Source organism: Phoxinus phoxinus (assembly GCF_949152265.1).
Source record: "Phoxinus phoxinus genome assembly, chromosome: 17".
NCBI classification, from domain to species: domain Eukaryota; kingdom Metazoa; phylum Chordata; class Actinopteri; order Cypriniformes; family Leuciscidae; genus Phoxinus; species Phoxinus phoxinus.
The window spans coordinates 29848122-29869427 of NC_136892.1; the positions used below are offsets into that span (position 1 = coordinate 29848122).

Genomic DNA, 21306 nt, shown 5'->3' on the forward strand with positions numbered 1-21306 from the left:
GCCAATTCAACATGTTAATTAATACACTCTATAATAATAGTGTATATAAAAATATTTTTTTTTTTACTATGCAGGTCAAAATTTAATGTCATGAACCTCATAACCTGCTTTTCTAACTCTCAAAAAATGCTGTGATAAGCGTTCTTGAGGCTGAGAGGGAAGACTTTAATGAGCATCAAATTATTCATTTGCTTTATTCCATTCCAGTTCATTTTCTAACTATAGTTTTGTTTCACACACACACTCACAGGTAGGGAATACATGGAGGCTCCACTTCGGCTAGAGCTGCTCTGTACGCTCGGAAAGATGACGAACTGTCAATCAAAGTGCAGTACTCCTCCAAGCCCTGGGAAAACACAGGGAAAGGGAGACAAATAAGATCATCTGCTTTTATTGAATGATTTTCTTCAGTTATGCTAACTTTAGCAGTGAGGAGGACGTGTAGACTTTAATCAGTTTGTGTGACTGACCTCAGACGTCTGTTTCTGCCATTCCAGGCGTCTGATTGGTGCAGAGTCCAGCGCCGAGAGAATCGCCAAATAAGAGTTGAAGTTATTCAGTTTCCGCAAGTGCTACGGACCAGATGAAAACATTAAATCACAGTAGAGGAAGTGTTCATGTATGTGCGTGTTACTCTAGTCAACTGTGGTTTACCTTCATGATTTTGATGAATTTGAGCAGCAGTTTCTCTCTGTCCTGAGCTTTCTCCTGCTGGATGATTATAGAGCGCACCCTAGTGGACAGGAGGAATCACACAAATACTGAGTGAGTATGGGGAATATGTAGGGCATGAGGGTGTAGTATACAGGGTTATAGTGTGCAGGCAGTCAACCATAGCCAGATTTAAGGCGATCTTCATACATGCAAAGCTAATTCAGGCTAGATACAGGAAAACTAGCATCTCAACAACATGTCGAATTTACATCCACAGTTTTTGCATTACATTTAAACCATCGTTTTTTTCTCAGAAGTGCTCCTTGGATAAGCCTGGGAACTGTTACACAACTTTCCTTGTTGGTAAATTGTGTGTAAACCCAGCCATTTAGAGTCCAGAATGCTGTTTTGGGAAATTATTCAGAATCCCCCCCCCAAAAAATTATATTTTATTGTTTTAAATTCCGTTTACTGTTCAAATTAAAATGAGGAAGTAATAGTGTGCAGAGTAGACTTCATATTTTATAAATAAATTAGAGATAAATAGAAATATATAAATTACAAAAACACAAAAAATAACTAAAACCTTTTTTTTTTTAAATAAAAGCATATTCAAAATACTGATTAATACTATAATAGTATATCAATAATATTTTTTTCTACAAAAAAATCTATTTACTGTTAAAATTAAAACATGGAAGTAAAAGTGATTAGACTAAATTAGAGATAAAGAGAAATAATAAAATTGACAAAAGCACAATACAAATGACTAAAACTAAAATAAAAACTGAAAATAAGAAAATAAAAGCTTATTCCAAATACTAAAATAGTATATAAAGGATTTTTTTAAATTCAGTTTACTGTTAGAATTAAAACATGGAAGTAAAAGTGTGCAGACTTCATATTTGATAAATAAATTATAGATAAATAGAAATATAAAAAAATAATAAAAATGACAAAAGCACAAAAAAAAGCAAAAAACAAACAAAAAAAAGCTTACAAAATTCGGTTTACTGTTAAAATTAAAACAATGAAGTAAAAAGTGTGTAGACCTTATATTTAGTCTTTTGTGCTTTAGTTTTCACAAACAGTAGTAGAGATTATGATTTGATTAATTGTTCAGCCCTTGATTTATTTATCCAAAATGTCCCAAATCTGTGACATTCCACGTAATACTGTAAATTTCATTTTTAAGACTGGATTCTACAATCCTGCCATTATGATTTGACCATGGCAGAAATCACAGCGCCCTTGATGCACATATAGGGAACATGTGTCACACTGGGGGTGTAGTGGGTATCAGTAAATATGTACCAGTAGCTCATGTTGTTAAAGTGCTCTGTAAACTGGGTCAGATTTGGACTTTTCTCTTCGTTCTGTTCCTTTGCCCAAAGCAGCACCTCAGGAATCTGGACACAGAGATGACAACAGGTTATTGTGCATCACTTTTTACATTTCATTATCACATAAAAAAAGAAAACAGTCTGTGTTTGTCACCTCGATCTTGTAGAAAAGTTCTGCGTCCAGCAACGTCAGCTGATCGGCGATCTCATGACTGCGGAAATCATGCAGCGTGCCGGGCCTTCGGAGAAAGAGCCGATTAAGCACGAAACAAACATGCAAAGACGAGAACACACCCGATGACCCCTGACCTTTACCTGGCAGAGACGCCCCGCGCGGCGAGAGGCTTGAGCGTGTGCACGTGCCGCAGGAGCCGCTTCTGTTCCACTTTATCCAGGATGTTCTTTCGCAGGACCCTCGCCAGACTCAGCTCCCCGTTGCAGACCAGCCGAAACACCAGATCCATCAACTGCCGCAGGATGTCCTCGGTCAACTCCACCAGACTGACACGCAGATCACATGATGGAGAGAACAGCCAGTCACACGCTCAATACCAATCAAACGTTTGGGGTCAGCAATTAACACCTTTATTCAGCATGGACAGTCAAATAAATACCGTTCTTTTGAACTTTCTATTCATGGTTTCCACAAATATTCCATTTTCAACATTGATAATAATAGTAAATGTTTCTTGAGCACAAATCATCATATCAGAATGATTTCTGAAGGATCATGTGACACTGAAGACTGGAGTAATGATGCTGAAAATTCAGCTTTTGCTCACAGGAATAAATTACATTTTACTATATATTCATGTAGAAAACAGTTATTTTAAATTGTAATAATGATTCATAATATTACAATTTTTACTGTATCTTTGATCAAATAAATGCAGCCTTGATGAGCAGAAGATTATATTTAATTATAAATATATTAAATAAGTGTATTCGCCAATTAGCTATTCAATTAAAAAAAGCCTTATCAATATTATTTCGCTGCAAACTAAAGACACAAGAAGAAACATATGGGAACATTACTGAGTAATGTCTCAATTAATTAATCCATTAATCATTTGATCAAGATTGAAATTGAGTGGTGATCGTGCATAATGTACCTTTACATCTTAGACTTGCTCCTTTAAGTTATTTTAAACGAAACTTGAAATTACATTTGCTAGAATTAGTCGGTTTGTAGTCGTTTGGTTCAGTCGGTTACTTGGCAAGAAGGTTTGTTGGTCATTGTTTTGTCTGAAAGCACATTTTATTGATGTCATTTTATTGTGTGACTGTACAGCACATCGGTCAAAATTACGTTGTTTTAATTGTGCGCTATAAATAAAATAAATGAAACGAATAAACCGTTCCTTGAATAAATGTAAGAAACATTTCTCATTATCATCAACGCTAAGGCCCCGCTTACACGTACATGGTTATTTTGAAAAACGGAGACATTTCCCTTCGTTTGTGCACTTCGTTTACACGCAAACGGAGAATTCGCCTCTGAAAACGTTTCTTTCTAAAATCTCTGGCCAGAGTGGAGATTTTGGGAAACTTTGTTTGCACGTTTGCATGTAAACTGAGAAAAACTGAGTTTTAGGCAGCCGACGTTACAGTATGAGACTATTTTCGGGAGTCTGATTGGCTAACGTGGGCTTGAGCTTCTCGTTTGCAGAATAAAAGTTTTTGTTTACATCATATATGTGTGTGTACTGTGTAAAATAATTATGTATTTAAAAACACACACATGCATGTATATATTTAAAAAATATTTACATGTTTATATACATTTTTATATTTAAATATAATTTATATTATATATAATTATAAATACTTAATATATAAATAGATTTTTTTCTTAAAATTATACATGCGATGCATGTTTGTGTATTTATATATACATAATTATTATACACAGTACACACACATATATGATGTAAACAAAAACTTTTATTTATATGATCCTTCAGAAATCATTCTAATATGATGATTTGATGCTCAAGAAACATCATTATCAATGTTGAAAACAGTAACTCACAGTTTCCATAAAAATATTAAGCAAGCAGCAATAATTTCAACATTGATAATTGTTGCGATTAATCGTTATGCAGCCCTAAAACGAACACGTTTCTGAAAACTGACAGGTGTGCACGATGTTATTTTTGAAAACGGAGAGGCGTGAAATGTCTGTTTATGAAAAAAGCCGTCCACGTGTAAACTAAAACCTAAAAACAGTTTTGCTGCTTCGATTCTGAAAGTCCCCAACTGTGTTTGTGGCAGATATAATACTGCTTTGACCAAAAAAAAAAGGTATAATAAATTTAAAAACATATATTCCTCTTAAATAGCTTCAACATAGTTATCAACCTTTTGTGAGTAGTCTGTTGTGTAGCTTGATCCATGTGTAAAACAATGCATTTACTCACCAGAGTTCATCCACGACTCTCACCAGCACGAAGAACGTGTTTTTACTGACACGCTTCTTGAAGGTGTCCGGACTGTGACAGAAGCGTGTGTATGTGCAGCGGAGTTAAGAAACACACACACACACATATATGCAGACTGCCTGCTCTGCTGCTAACAGATCATGCGATTGAAAGGATATCTGTGGTGAAGTTTTTTAATGAGGTCTTCGGGTGTTATGAAGGTTCTGTAGGTGGTGAGAAAAGCCTCACAGTACAACACCAGATCTACAACAAGCAGAGGAATATAGTTCAAATACACTCACGATATACACACACAGATACTGTAGGAATCTAACACACATGCTAAATGCAAACTATAACAGATAACATCACATATACACACACACACACACACGCATAATACTGAACAATCTTCATATGGAGACGATTGTGATTACCTTTGCGGTCGGTTTCTGTAGCGTGAACTAACAGAATATCACCAGAACCGGCTCTCACATCAGGACCATCATCATTCTGTCAGAGAGAGAGAGAGTTATTACTGCAGCTCACTGAAGTCCAGCTCAGCTCGTGGCACTGCACCAGCTGACGGTGTGTGTGTGTGTGTGTGTGTGTGTGTGTGTGTGTTTTAGACCACTACAGAATTACTCTCCAAACACTAGAGGCAATACACTCCAGTTCCGACCTTGTCAAAAACACAAATACATGCATGCTAAAGATTTCCAGCTAGTTTAATGTCTTGATTCCTCTTTCTTCACCTATTATGAAACATATTTTTACTTAAAACAATATTTTATGTCTATATATTCACATATTTTTGAGAAGCACGATCACAGCGGTTCATTCAGATCTGTGTTCTGATCCAGAGACAGCATGTATGAAACTGCTTCAGTATTTTCAACCACACAGTCTCATTATTTCTGTGTTATAATAATTCAGATGATCACTGAATTGGATAAAAAGGTTTATAGTTCAGATATGAACACTGATGTCTACAGTAGCGATCAAAATGTAGTAAATGCCCTTTTTAAAGTAACTCGACACTTCAAATAACGATTGTATCAATGACAATGGCGATAAGTGACTGTTAAAATTATTCAATCAAACACAGATTTGTTCAAAAACGCTGATTTATCCAGTAATGAAGCAAGTGAAGTCTTTGAGTGATTCACTGAATCATTCATTCAAACCTTTTTTTATATGATTTTATGATCAAATTAATGTTAATATTAAATACACTGTAGCAATTGACATTTTGTCAGAACCTCTTGTAAATTACATGCTATTTTGTTTATTTGTTAATTCACAATCCTGTATTTTAAACAACAACAAAAAATGCGATTCTCAATTTATCCAGAATTGTGCAGCAATAGTTTGTAAATTATGTTTATCTGATTTTCTAGTTACATACCATTTGTACTTCTACAGTTTTATTATCTGTTAAGTAACTACTAATTTAATGCCAAACTATTTTTCAGAGTTCCCAGCCTTTTTACATTCATTTCCATGACTTATCACTCGCTAATGGATGAGGAGTTTTGACATTTTAAAGACATTCCCCCCATTTCTACCCGACAAAATGGTTTATAACTTGGAATAGTAGAGAAAAAAAATCTTTAAAGAACTTCTATGACTTTATTATTATTAATTTTGACCCAGGAGCAGGGTTATTATTGTTAACTAAAACCATAAATAAGTTACATTACTTGAAATAAAATAAATATTAACAGAATTATATATAATTTCAATTTTTTAAGGCAAATCAAATGAACTAAAACAAAACTTAAACTTAAAAACTTAAACGTAATAAAAACTATATAGACAAAAAAAGAATTATACATAAAAATGAGAAAATTAAAGAAAGAAAAATAAATGCACAAATGCAAATGCAAATGCAAAAGTAAATGCAATCAATCAATCAATCAATCAATCAATCAATCAATCAATCAATCAATCAATCAATCAATCAACCAATCAATCAATCCTAATATTTCCAGGTTTTCATTGCTCCTGGCTTTAGTTTTAAGATGTTTAATAAAGGTTTTGTACAGCTCATGAACGCTTTATGAAACTCTATGAAAGAGCATTATTATTACCTCTGCTTTGAGCGTGATGCGGTCCATAATGTCATTATGATCAATGAGGGATAATTCATCAACATCATCTATCTGACCATGACTGGGTTCTTTCGGCCTGTGAGCGAGAAAAAACATTACACAAATATCTACACATCTCACAACACACAAGCACACACACACTTGATTTCATACCTGTCCTTAGACAATGCTTCCTTGCTATTGGACGTGGGTATGTGAGGGGTGTGGTCCTGAAGCCCATCGTCACATGAAGAGGTGTCCTGAAGAATTAAACAATATAATTACACTCCAAACACACACACACACACCTTAACACAATGACACACATGGGCACTTACAGTGCGGTGTGTGTTGTCTCCGTTAGCCTGTGTGGACGAGTACAGGTTCACATACTCTCCCTCGCCACCTTCATCAACACTTTCACTCTACAGCAAAAACAACAGGGACAAACGTCACAACTGGGACCGGCAGGCGAAGAAGATTCACCTTCATACACACATCGTTTAAGCTCCTCATGGTTTGTCTGACGACACACAGTAAAGATATCCCCCCATTTCTACCCGACGAAATAGTTTATAACTTGGAATAGCAAAAAAAAATGTTTTTTTTATTTAAAAACTAAATACCACTAAATGCACAAAATAAATAAACAAGTTTATATTTCCTAAGGAAATTAGATTTTCCATGCAAAAGTGCTGCCACTACACTAAGGATGGTTGCTTATGATATTCTGGTCTCTGGATACGACTCAGGACCAGGATTATTATTATTATTATTAACTTATTTAAATTTTTTATTTTAAATTGTACCCGTTTAGATGAGACTGCTTTTTACTAAAAACTGTAAGGGGCCCTAAAAACACACAAACTTTTGAAAACGGGGTTCAAAGTGAAAGTTTTTTATTATAAAACAATACCGTTCCTGTCTCAGTGTAAACTACAAAAACACGGATTTGTGAAAACGGTGACATCATGCGCATGAGTATTATGTGTTCAGAGAGCCGAAGTCCCGCCCCTTCCGGTGGACCGGCAGCATCGGACCTTATTTCAGGAAAATATTGTATGGTAGTCAATGGCGAGAGAAAACAAATATTTTGATCTCGTCTGAACTGTGCCCTGAATTACACATATTATGTTTGTCAATTTAAAAGATACATTTTAAAGTCAAGAAAGTCGCAGTTTGATGTAAAACTGTTGAGGTATAAGACTGTGAAAATACGTAATTACAAAGACTACAAACCCAAAAGGTGCACGTGACCTTTTCTCTCAATGAATGAAGCTAACTTTACTGAAGCTAACTTTACTGAAGCTAACTTTACTGAAGCTAACTTTACTGAAGCTAACTTTACTGAAGCTAACTTTACTGAAGATAACTTTACTGAAGCTAACTCTACTGAAGATAACTTTACTGAAGCTAACTTTACTGAAGCTAACTCTACTGAAGCTAACTTTACTGAAGCTAACTCTACTGAAGCTAACTTTACTGAAGCTAACTTTACTGAAGATAACTTTACTGAAGCTAACTTTACTGAAGATAGCTTTACTGAAGAGAACTTTACTGAAGATAACTTTACTGAAGATAACTTTACTGAAGCTAACTTTACTGAAGCTAACTTTACTGAAGAGAACTTTACTGAAGCTAACTTTACTGAAGCTAACTTTACTGAAGCTAACTTTACTGAAGCTAACTTTACTGAAGCTAACTTTACTGAAGCTAACTTTACTGAAGATAACTCTACTGAAGCTAACTCTACTGAAGCTAACTCTACTGAAGCTAACTTTACTGAAGCTAACTTTACAGAAGCTAACTTTACTGAAGATAACTTTACTGAAGATAACTCTACTGAAGCTAACTCTACTGAAGCTAACTTTACTGAAGCTAACTTTACAGAAGCTAACTTTACTGAAGCTAACTTTACTGAAGCTAACTTTACTGAAGCTAACTTTACTGAAGCTAACTTTACTGAAGCTAACTTTACTGAAGATAACTTTACTGAAGATAACTCTACTGAAGCTAACTCTACTGAAGCTAACTTTACTGAAGCTAACTTTACAGAAGCTAACTTTACTGAAGCTAACTTTACTGAAGAGAACTTTACTGAAGCTAACTTTACTGAAGCTAACTTTACTGAAGCTAACTTTACTGAAGCTAACTTTACTGAAGCTAACTTTACTGAAGCTAACTTTACTGAAGAGAACTTTACTGAAGATAACTCTACTGAAGCTAACTTTACTGAAGCTAACTTTACTGAAGCTAACTTTACAGAAGCTAACTTTACTGAAGATAACTTTACTGAAGATAACTTTACTGAAGCTAACTTTACTGAAGTTAACTTTACTGAAGCTAACTTTACTGAAGCTAACTTTACAGAAGCTAACTTTACTGAAGATAACTTTACTGAAGATAACTTTACTGAAGCTAACTTTACTGAAGCTAACTTTACTGAAGCTAACTTTACAGAAGCTAACTTTACTGAAGATAACTTTACTGAAGATAACTTTACTGAAGATAACTCTACTGAAGCTAACTTTACTGAAGCTAACTTTACTGAAGATAACTTTACTGAAGCTAACTCTACTGAAGCTAACTTTACTGAAGCTAACGTCTGTCATGTTTTCTATAGTCTTACGTTATAATCGTAACGTTACGCCGTAATGCCGGAGTGTGTTGTACCAGACTGCACACACACGAGCAACGGTGACGTATAGTGCGAGACGAGAGATGTAGTTCATCGAGCGATTTTCACATAAAACTAAACGTTACTCTTCTGTTTTATGACAAACTGCGACTTTCTTGACTTTCATAATTATCTTTTAAATTGACAAACATCATATGTGTAATTCAGGGCACAGTTCGGACGGAATAAAAAGATAAGTTGTCTCTCGCCATTGACTACCATACATATTTGATCCGAAATAAGGTCCCATGAGCCGGAAGCGGAGGGGCGGGACTTAGGCTCTCTATCGGCGAGTAGTGTTTCTTTAAAAAGTGACATCGCTACTACTGGCCTGGCATGAATAATACAGCGTTTCTGTAATTTTCACGGATCCGTGTGACACCACTGTCGTCGTGTAAACGTTCCCTAAAACTAAATGTATACAAAAAGGCATTTAGCCATTTACATTACTTGAAATAAAATAAACATACAGCTGAAAAAAAAACTTATTTCATCGCAGTTAGTGGCAAAGGCAATATTTCTCTAAGTACTAAATTAACTAAGACTTCCAGAACCCTAAAGGGACATGGTAATGGAAAAAATATGAGAATGGAGGGAAAAAACATTCGCAAAACACAAACACAAGTTTTCTCAGGGGAACGCAAAACTTTTGCACAAGAACCCAAGAGCATTGAAATATCATTTTTCCTCCCATCTCATAATTTTTCCATCATCATGTCCCGTAAGTTTAGGGGCTCTGGAAAAAAACTGAAACTATATAGATATAGTTTTTATTAATGTATTCAAAACTAGCAAAAAATTAAGAAAAACAACAACACAATGACTAACATAAAATGAAAACAGAAAAATAGAATCTAATCCAAAATATTAACAGAAACTATAATAGTATATTAATATCAAAATAACACTGCCCAGGACCCCATTTTATTTTCCCACATGTGAAAATTGTCCAATCTGTTTCAAAACGCAATAGCACACCTATCTTTTTCACTCAGAAAACTTGACAGAATTTAAAATTTTTACAGAAAACAGAAAACTTGAGTGAAAGTTTAAGACTATAAGACACAGAAATTTCATTTAGAATATGTTCACCACTAGATGGCATCGATGCACACACATTTACAATATTTTAATGTAACATTCTTGCATAATGCTTTTTTTTGGTTATTTTTTACAACAACAAAAAAAACACTCACAAGGAAGTGCATATAATGACTAAGATAAAGTATAATTTTTCATGTGTGTTTATAAAATATCTATGCTTTTCAGACAAACCTGCACCTCCTTTTAGGGACGTCTTAAGTGGAAGAAATAGTGGACACACTTTACATAAAGCCTTCATGTATTACGCATTGTAAATGTATTCATAATGTATGTTATAATGCATTATATCTTTTTATAAATAATCGCAACCCAAGTTAAAATGCACAATATATATTCATAGATTATTTGTTAAATCTGAAATTGGTAATGTGTTTTGAAGAATGTAACTTTATAAAGCCGTAACAATGAATAGATAAGTATCAGAACGGTGGTTATAATTATTCACAAGATCATACAATGTATTGTAAGGTGCATAACAAGACATTATTAATGGCTTTTATATTATACATAAAGGCTTTACGTAAAGCGTTACCAAAATAGTTAATAAATAACGGTTTTATTTTTAGTTAGAAATGCAAAGACATGGTTATTAAGGACTAAGTTAAGTTATTATAATTTGCTTTATTTTAAAACAATAAAAGCCCATATTCCGATAATTACTGAAATGAGTGTGTGTGTGTGCTCTTGAGTAAGTGTGTGCGTGTGTTCTTGAGTGTGTGTGTGTGTTCTTGAGTGTGTGTGTGTGTGTGTGTGTGTTCTTGAGTGTGTGTGTGTGTGTTCTTGAGTGTGTGTTCTTGAGTGTGTGTGTGTGTGTGTGTTCTTGAGTGTGTGTGTGTGTGTTCTTGAGTGTGTGTTCTTGAGTGTGTGTGTGTGTGTGTTCTTGAGTGTGTGTGTGTTCTTGAGTGTGTGTGTTCTTGAGTGTGTGTGTGTGTGTGTGTGTGCTCTTGAGTAAGTGTGTGTTCTTGAGTAAGTGTGTGTGTGTGTGTGTGTGTGTCTGGTGTGTTTACCGCGGAGGTAAGAAGCGAGTCAGAAAGAGAAGACTCAGAAGGAAGACAGACGGCCAGAGAGACCAGAGAGCTGGTCAAGGACCCGTTAGAGACACCACCTCCATCTAGAGCTCTGCCGGCATTGGTCAAGCCAACCGGGTCAGAACTCAGCGACTGGTGGAAACAGAAGAAAACAGAAGAAATGGGAGAGGAAAGATGGAATCAGAGGAAGTATTTGGAATAAATCTGAAAAGAAGGGAAAAGACAGGAGAACGGAGATGGAAATGTGTTCTGTTCTGTGTAAAATAGCAGGACAGCGAGTTTCTAAATTAGTAACCACCCACTAAAGAGAGAACAAACTCTATCAGACAACACAACACAACACAACGCTGGACAAGTCAAATCCTGGCGGGACTTCCGGATGTTGCTTAGAGGGATTAAAACACCTGCAGGGACTCGCCTGGAACACCAGCAACAACATTCCAATTCATCCCATCACACACACACACACACACACACACAGCTCAACAAACATGGTCCAACATGTTTCCCGGAGAGATCGGGAAGAGCTTCCCCCATTCTACTCCATCTGTGACATTCTGGAATGTAAGCATTCCACGGAGACTCAGAGGAGGGAGTGAGGAAAAGAGATAGAGAGAGGGGGGGGGGGGGATACATATGGAGCCTCACACACACACACACACACACACACACACACACACACTTTACTGAACGAAATGGTTCAGTCTTTCCTTAGGCACACACTCACACACATAAACATCATATTGCTTCTTCTCTGACCTCTAAGGTCAGGGGTCAAGAGCACAGAACATTCCACAACAATTCCCAGATTCCGTTACCATGACAAACTAGTTAAAAAGACTCATCACTAGGGAGAAACACTCCAAATAACAGCTTGCTCAGTAACAACTAGTGTAGTATTTACTAACATTTTGAGTTAGCTTTTATTTTTATATTTTCAGTTTCCATTTTAATTTTCAGTTTTAGTTATTTTGTGCTTATGTCAAATTAGATTTTTTTTGTTCAATAATTTTAATTATCTTAAATTTATATTTATTTCAGATTCAGTAACTTTAGTACTTTAACTTCAACTTATATATTTATAATTTATTCATTTATTTTAGCTTTTTCGATAAAAAAATTACTTTTAATAGTTTTAGTAAACAACAATAACACTAGCAATAACAGACTCTTTCAGCACTTTTATATAAACACACACACACACACACACACACACACTTTCAGTAAGGACAGAAAAATTTGATGCTAGAAACATGTCATGTATGGTCGTATATAATTTTTTTTCTTTGAATGGTACTATCAACAGTAGAATCTGAAATTGTAGACAAAATATCGCAACTCTTCATAAGCTATCGTGAGATACATGAATCTTAGACGCATTGCTGAAAATATCTGATAAAATCAATGACAATTGATTTTAAAAAAAATGACATTCTAAATGTCAAGACTAATAAAAAACTTCTAGAGATAAAATTAAAATATATTAAATAATTCACTTTTTTTGTGTACAAAACATGGGCCAAATTTATGCCAATCAAAACTGACTACACGAGCCACTTTTGATGCAATGAGCAAAAGTAAATTTAAAGTGTCTAATAATAAAGCACTAGAAGGTATTCGTGAAATCCAATGCAACTGGAGGCCAGAGATATTCAGTGAAATAATGTACCCGTGATCTTAGTTTTAATGCTACATGAAGATTAAACAGCATTTTGATAAGCCATGGATTTAAACCATAAACCCAGATAATCAGATAAATTAAGATTAGATAAGATTTTAGACTTAAACTTTAATTCAGCTTTGCTTCTGGTTCCAAAAGTCACCAAATAAAACCCAAAAGGGCAAAGTGGACGCGCAAACTCCATAAATAATCTTTAAGTCACATCTGAACAGCGGTTTAATAACCACCCCAGGGAGACATGTTAAAAATGATGACAAAACCATATGAAGAGCACATGTGTGCCGAAACCACACACACAATGACCAGAACACACTGGATACAGACGTACAAAGAGTATAATAGGCTTCATTCATGAAACGTGTTGTATTCTGTGTATATATTAATTAATTTTATTATTAAATACTAGCCCTGAAATACTTAACACACTTCTTCTTAAAATTTTGAAACAGAGAAAAAAAAGTCCTTTTCACTCCACTCCTAAACTGCTCACTCACCACAGGTGTGGTCAAAGAGGCGTGGCCACTGAGGAAGGAGTTAGACACTGATAGGCTGAGACCAAGAGCAGGCTCCGCCTCCTCCAGAAGCCCAGCAGGAGGAGGGAGAATTGAAAAAGAGGAAGAGGAGGATGAAGAAGGACAGGTATAGGAGGCCTAGAGCACAAGACAGAAACATTGAACGGGAAGAAGAGAGACAGAGGAAAGAAAAGAAGAAATAATCAGGTTAAAAAGAAAGAAAAGCAAAGAGAGTTATATTAACTCAGCTGGAAAAAAAGTAGAAGCTGGTATAAAGGCAACATGTGTTTGTGTGTGTATATACAGTAAGTATATATATATAACATAACAGTTTTAATAAATAATCTAAATTTAACCTAATAAGTAAAAGTATTGTATTTACTTGGAACGTGATACCCAACAGTATGCAGATAAAAGACCATAGTAAATAAAACCTTGATTTTCCCTGGAACAAATATATGAACTATACAAGCTCATAGCTATTGGTAAAGAATTATTTTATTCATAGTTATTATAGGCTTAAATGAAAATATTCTGACAGTGAGACTTACTTGGTAACCACAGGTAAAACCATGCATGGCTACTCGCTACCACTGTCAAATGATATTATGAATCTATACGTTAGATAATAAAAACGCCTAAACGCAGGTTAAATCTTTACACAAATCTCCACGAACAAACTGCCATAATTTCATAACAAAAATTAATTACCGTATATTCCCCTACCTACCTAATAAATCTAATGCGATGTAAATGACTATAACATAGTATTTAATATAAAAATGCACTTTTCTGCCCAAACCATGGTAAACACAGTGTTACTACAGTACATTTGGGGATTTAAAAGTATTTTAACTCCGTTCATGGCACAATGTTTCTCCCGTTTCCCTCATCAGTCTTGTTGGGAATGTTGAGGCCGTTTTATCCATTTTAAACTGGTTTAATCATCGAGTGATTTGTGGTTTGTACCAGAGGTGTGCTGTAAAATTATAATGTTTCTCACTGGATGTCGCAGCGCTGTTTAAAGGTGAACCATGCAGGTTTTTTACCTTAACTGAACAGCTTCGGAGTCATTGGAATGGTTATCTTACTTTTTTCGGGTTGAATGGTGGTCGTCTCGCACCCCCGTCGCCTGTGAGTGGGAAAAACACCCTTGCAACTTTGGGCCGCCGGCCGCAGCGTCAGGAAGTATCGCATGATGTTAGATCTCGCGATGTAAGGAATTGCTTTACAGCAAAAAAAAAATCTGCATTATTGCGCTCCCTCACGCTGTTCGAACCCGGATGAAGGAGACGTTGTAAAGAATCTCCCGTCTGCTTTGATGTCGTTGATCTACTAGCCTCTGGTATCTGAGAGTCGCCAACGAGTTTTTCGACAGTGTTGTCAAATATGTATTCCGAAGCTGTAGGGGGCGCTCTATAGAGAAACCTGCGAGCAAAAAGCGAGAATACAGCGAAGAAATTCCCGAAACTGCATAGCCCTGCTTTAAAGGGGTCATGACATGAGAAACCAAATTTGCCTTGATCTTTTGGTATATAAGAGGTCTTTGTGTCATTAAAACGTCCTGCAAGTTTCATAGCTTAAGACGTCCTCCCCATTATAAACGAATCATTTATTTAATCAAGCTCTAAATACAGCTCGTTCTGGATCCATGGTAAGAAGTGACGTCACGGTACCAGCGTTTGCATATGACCGCCTCCAGCACAAGACAACTACGCTTTAAGCGCAAGACAACTACGCTCATTTCGTATCGTTGTTGCCCAGCGCGCCGAGCGCCTCACAAGTGTTCAGTCGACGGACAGCGAGTGGGTCTGTGTACAGTAACATTACGATGCCGCAGATGTGCTGTTCCTGGCTGTGGACAAACAACATCTTTGAATACGCTGCGAAAGATCCAGTCGTCAGGGAAAAATGGATGCACTTTATTTTTTGCGGACGTCTCAGTCACGGCAGTGTTAGTTTAAGCGTTTGTTCTATACATTTGAAGGATGACTGTTTTGAGAACAAATCCCAAAATGATGCTGGCTTTGCCAGAAAACTGTTGCTCAAAGATAAGTCCGTGCCGACTATTCTGGGCTCAACAACGACGACGCAAACTGTAAGTAATGTATTTAAAACTTTAAACTACTTTTAAATACGCTGAATCCGCAAATGTTCTGGCTGGGGCGTTAATAATTGATGCATAGGCACTGACGTTAGCCAATCATAACAGTGGGCGTTAACACTGAACTCTTAAAGGGGAAACACCCCCAAAACAGACTGTTTGAATCAGAGGATGAGAAACAGGGTGGGAAAAGGTCATAAATCACTACATTTTAAAAGTTTTTTGTAAAAAAAACTATAGTAATACGAGCCGCCAATTGAATAGCCCTGCATTAGAGTATTAGTAGACTGTCTGCTTAAAATCTGATAGCATTTTATTCTGATGCTCCCCAACAGACATTCTCCTGACTAGAAGTAACTTTAAAGTACGTCAACGTATTCTACTAACCCGAACCTAACTGCTAATACTCTAATGAGAGTTAGTCGACATGTAGTTGGAAAGTTATTATGTCTAAAGTGGAGCATTGAAATAAAGTGGGAGAAATTCCCCACAGCCTGAGAGTTCCGGTTTGGTAAAGCATCTAATCTAATCTCTTTTTACAAAAAACAAAAAAAAACATAGTTAATCCGTGTTTTCCACTTGACTTTACAGTGACCCTGGTGTGTCCACCAGACCAGGCCTAATCTAAAGAGCCTCAGTTTGACCTCTCACCTCTCAGAGCTTAACCTTTGACCCGCTCCATGCCCGATGCCCTCTCTGATAACATGCCCTGGATGAAACTCACCAGTTGTCTCTGTTTGGGTGGCAGTGCCGGCGGTGGGACGGGTTCATGCACAGAGTCTGAGCTGCTGTAGGAGTCGTTGAAGCCGTAGACCTCCTGGAAGCGCTTGTTCCTCCGCTGCTCGTAAATACTCTCGTTCTGAGGCGTCTGATAGAAGACGGACGGCTGCGGCTCCGAATAATCCTCCACAAACTGCATGTACTGCAGAACTACAGAGAAAAACACATTGTTAAACATACAAAAAAAAGAGGCATTTGCTTGGTTTTAAATTCTGTAAAAACAGTGTACACTACCGGTCAAAAGTTTTAAGAATTAATTCATAATTTAAACAAGTATTTATTTAATCTTAAATACAGTAAAAACAGAAGTATTGTAAAATATTGTTACGGTTTACTAGTTTAATATTAAAACGTAATTTATTTCTGTGATGCAAAGCTGGATTTTCAGCATCATTACTCGTTTGCAGAATAAAAGTTTTTGTTTACATCATATATGTGTGTGTACTGTGTAAAATAATTATGTATTTATAAATACACACATGCATGTATATATTTAAAAAATATTTACATGTTTATATACATTTTTATATTTAAATATAATTTATATTATATATAATTATAAATACTTTATAAATAGATTTTTTCTTAAAATTTATACATGCATGTTTGTATATTTATATATACATAATTATTATACACAGTACATACATATATATGATGTAAACAAAAACTTTTATTCTGCAAACGATTAATTGCGATTAATCGTTATGCATCCCTAAATCGCATCCAAAATAATAGTTTGTGTTTACATAATACATGTGTGTGTATTGTGTATTATTTTGTATATATAAATACACACACATGCATGTATATATTTGAGAAATATTTGCATTTATATACTGCATATATATTTTTATATGATTTATATTATATATAAATAGAACTATTTTATATATAAATAAGACATTTTTCTTAAATATATACATGCTTGTGTGTGTATTTATACATACAAAATAATTATACACAATACACACACATATATTATGTAAACACAAACTTTTATTTTGGATGCGATTGTCACATGATCCTTCAGAAATCATTCTAATATGATGATTTGATGCTCGAGAAACATTTCTGATCATTATCAATATTGAAAACAGAACCTCGCAGTTTCCATAAAAATATTAAGCAAGCAGCAATAATTTCAACATTGATAATAATAAGAAGAATTTTTGATAAACAAGCACCAACGATAATAACAACTGAGGACCAAATCAGAATATTATGATTTCTGAAGGGTCATGTGACGATCTGGCAGCGCATAAAAATCCTAATTCATTTTCAAAATATAATATCTAATGTATTTCTTTCGGAGTAAAATAAAACCCAGGCGTGTTCCTGGATGATATTTCTTCCGACTGTGAATTTATCACTTTGCGCAGCTTCTTCTCTTACTCTGTTTGCCCTTCTTCTCTGGTAGCGGCGGCGGGCTGTCGGCGTCTGTATACTGTGAGAGATCGTCTCCGCCGTTGACCTGAGGAAGGGGTGACGCTGGCGTGACCAGCGGGAACGGTGGCGTGGGCTGCTCCTCTTCTGATAGGTTATCGTAGTGCGATGGGAGGCGCTCGTAAAGAGGGTACGCTGATAAGATGGGCGCGGACCGTCGCTTCTTCTGGGGGAGGGCGGGTGGACGCACTCTATTGGTCTGTCCAGGTGTGAGGGGCGGAGTCCAGTACTCCAGGGAAGCCTGATTGGTGACGGGAGCACTGAAACGCGGGTGGGTGGGCGGGGCCTGGGCGGGGCTTAATGACTGAGACTCCCCGTGGCATTCTGGGAGAGGGCTCAGACTGCTGCCAGTGCCGGTGGGAAACGGTAGCGGGTCGGAGACGGACAGATCCTGATGCAGGAAGTCGTAATCAGGATCGTATCCCTCTATAGAAAGAAAGCAGAGGATCAAATCAAGGTAAGCTTACAAAAACCTTCAACTTTTACTCAAACATTCAGAATAGTTCATCTTTACAATTCGGATTCACAATTATACACAGAAAAATAACAAAGCAATGATGCAAATTTTTTAAAACAATAGTGCCATTATTGATTCACTTCAGTTCAATAACTGCGTAAAGTTAATCAATTATGAAATTAGATTCATCAATTAGGCAATAGTGACATTATTCAGCTATAGTCAGTTCATTGTTGATTTAAAAACAAAATTAAATTGCAAAATTTTTCAATTATAAACACAAATTCGATTCATCTATAAAGCATCTCTACAGAAGACAACTCAATTCAGTTCAAGTTTTAGTCACATCTGATAGTGTCAAATCGATGATATTACTGAACATTTAATGTCTTTTAAACCCCAAGTAAGCAAGCCAAAGGTGACCGTGGCAAGGAACCCAAATTCCATCAGGTGACCGAACGCAAACAGTGTGATGGTGTGTGTATACCTAGTGTTTCACAGCTAGTGTTGCGAGAGCACTGCCCGCTGTCTCGCTCCAGTGACGAGAGCTGCTCGTCGGACTTGCTGAGCTTTCCTATACTGTTACAGGGAGAGAGACGAGGAGAATCCCCACCGTACGACTGGCTCCCGCCGGAGAAACGCCTCTGGAGGAGATCCACATCAAACTCCTGCTGCTGTAACCACACAACACATCATCACCATCATCACCATCATCACACGGATGTTGTGCAGGAATCCTTTGGACTTTAAGCACATGCAAATCCATTATATGAGTTCTTTATGATGAAGTTTAAAGCTCTCTTGAAGTGGGTTTTTTTTTCAGTTAAGTCTGCTTTATTGGCATGACAAAAAAAAAAAAAAAAAATTACATTTGTATTTCTAAAGCAGCACAAATAAGGCAAAATAACTTCAGGGCTAATGGTAAAATACAATTAAATGAATAAATAAAAATAAGATAATGAAATTAAAATGAATTAAAACAATTAAAATGAATTAAATGGTTTTATTTAAAAAATTTGTTACAAAAAAAAATTATTTGAATAATTCTTGTTAATTAATGGTGTTATAGGTAATAAAATATTTCGTGAATTATTTTAATATTTTTTTTATATATATATATATATTAGTGCTGTCAAATCGATTAATTGCATCTAACATAAAAGTTTGTGTGTGTGTGCGCGAGTGCGTGTGAGAGAGAGTGAGTGTGTGTGTGTATGTAACAAACTTTTATGCTAGATGCGATTAATCGATTTGACAGCACTAATATTTCTAAATAGTTCTAGTTATTATTTGAATTTTAATAATTTTAGTACTTCAGCTTAAACCTATTTCATTTTCATTTTCATCGTTTTAATTGATAAAATAATTATATTTTGGCTTTATTTCAATTAACAAAAATGCTTTCAATAGTTTCAGTTAAAAATAAAAATACTGATTCAAACACCATTCAATATTACATACTTCACTTTTAAGTTAAGAAATCAAAATGAAGGTTGTTGTTACAAAAGGTCAAAGTTCAAAGGGCCGTGATCAGGAGCCGTACCTGTCTCAGAGCTCCAGGAGGCAGGTTGAGACCACATGATCCTCGACTCATCGGCGCTACCACGGCAACACGCGTGGGGGAGGAGGCCGACTGTCGCTTCTTGGGAGGCAGAGCGGGCGGGCTATGGGCACAATATGCATAAATATGCAAATGAGTTCACAAGTATGAAACAAACAATGTAACAAGGTCAAAAGAAACGAGCACAGACAGTCTACACACAGTTATAGCGAGGGTCTAGCCAGGAATTTAATTGTACACACTCACACATAACACACACATAAAAGTAGCACAGCAGTGGAATGTGTGGGCGGTGAGTTCGGATCTTGGGTTTCCCTGACGATTCTTCACTTCAATGAAGCTCTACCGGGTAACCATGGAAACATTAGAATAAACTAATCATAGAACACCCAGCGGGAAGGATTAGAGCGGGATGCATCTCTAGGCAAAAATCCTGAAGGAATGTGCACAGGATTCCATTTGGAATTTTTTATTAACATTTGGAACTATTTCATAAGATCCAAAAGGATGAAATTCGAATATTCAAAGAATCAAATCAGATCCTACAGGATTTTAGGAACACTTTCATCTTACTGAACATTTATCGGGTTTTATTTTATCTGAAAGATCCTGAAAATTCCCTTTTGATGCACTACAGAAATATTCTATTGAGAATTATGATATTCCTACTCAGAAATTGCTAGTAAATCAAACTAATGACAGAGACGTGGCTAGTAACACATAAGTGTGAACGTTATATTCCAATAATCTTGGTTTTCTTTACAACTTCAAAATTATCCCCATTTGGATCCTTTAAGATTACTGGCAAATGATTTTAGAAATTACAAATTCACATTCTTTTAGGATTTATAGACTATGCCGCATTGGTCAGCCATGCAATCAGGCTTTCCTCTGATTGGTCGCCACTAGTGATGGGTCGTTCGCGAATGAGCCGGATCTAAGAGCCGGCTCTTTTAGGTGAACGACGGGAGCTGGCTCGCAGATCTGAAGAGCCGACTCTATTTAAAAATATATAGCCTATAGAAATTAAATCATTATGTAATAAAGAAATAATGAATTATTTTAATTTTATTTAAAATAATTGACTAATTCAAAGAAACACAACAAAATAATTAGGCTATCGGCCTAAAGGCGCACACACATTCGTTTCGACTGTCTGATCAGCCTCACACTCTGTTCCTGTCAATCAAACACCCGATGTCAACCAATTATACTGCATGAGGGAGGGCCGAGCACGCACGCACACACACACACACACTAGATGCGAATAAACCGCTGATCGGGCGGATGGCGTGACAAAAAATAATATTTTAATTCAATTTGGGCGGGTGGCAGTTAAACCAATCAAATGAAAAAAGTTTGCCACTAAGCAAACTTGCAAGCTATGAGCCAAGCTGTCAGGAGGAGGCCTAAACGTCTCGTAGATGAGAAAGTCTCGTATTATTT

General features: G+C 36.1%; 2 protein-coding genes across 11 annotated transcripts in view; one reads left to right on the top strand and one right to left on the bottom strand.

The window, feature by feature from the left end:
- dnlz (DNL-type zinc finger) overlaps positions 1-21306 on the top strand; it is a 242196-nt gene that overhangs the window by 16613 nt on the left and 204277 nt on the right. The gene's annotated exons all lie outside the window — the stretch shown is intronic.
- Positions 1-21306, bottom strand: part of rapgef1b (Rap guanine nucleotide exchange factor (GEF) 1b) — a 53792-nt gene that overhangs the window by 4530 nt on the left and 27956 nt on the right. For 4 of the 10 annotated variants that reach the window (XM_079586367.1, XM_079586363.1, XM_079586365.1 and 1 more), the window contains 18 exons: positions 19843-19963; positions 18787-18973; positions 17792-18268; positions 16341-16546; positions 13495-13650; positions 11299-11451; positions 6849-6935; positions 6685-6770; positions 6511-6607; positions 4855-4930; positions 4597-4681; positions 4418-4510; positions 2313-2498; positions 2152-2236; positions 1969-2063; positions 655-733; positions 471-572; positions 249-346 (listed from right to left, as the gene is read on the bottom strand). In XM_079586367.1, the coding sequence (XP_079442493.1) occupies positions 249-346; positions 471-572; positions 655-733; positions 1969-2063; positions 2152-2236; positions 2313-2498; positions 4418-4510; positions 4597-4681; positions 4855-4930; positions 6511-6607; positions 6685-6770; positions 6849-6935; positions 11299-11451; positions 13495-13650; positions 16341-16546; positions 17792-18268; positions 18787-18973; positions 19843-19963 (2469 nt within the window). Of the gene's footprint in view, positions 1-248; positions 347-470; positions 573-654; positions 734-1968; positions 2064-2151; positions 2237-2312; positions 2499-4417; positions 4511-4593; positions 4682-4854; positions 4931-6510; positions 6608-6684; positions 6771-6848; positions 6936-11298; positions 11452-13494; positions 13651-16340; positions 16547-17791; positions 18269-18786; positions 18974-19842; positions 19964-21306 lie in introns of all 10 variants that reach the window. The other 6 variants (XM_079586366.1, XM_079586360.1, XM_079586364.1 and 3 more) reach the window with 4 other exon arrangements.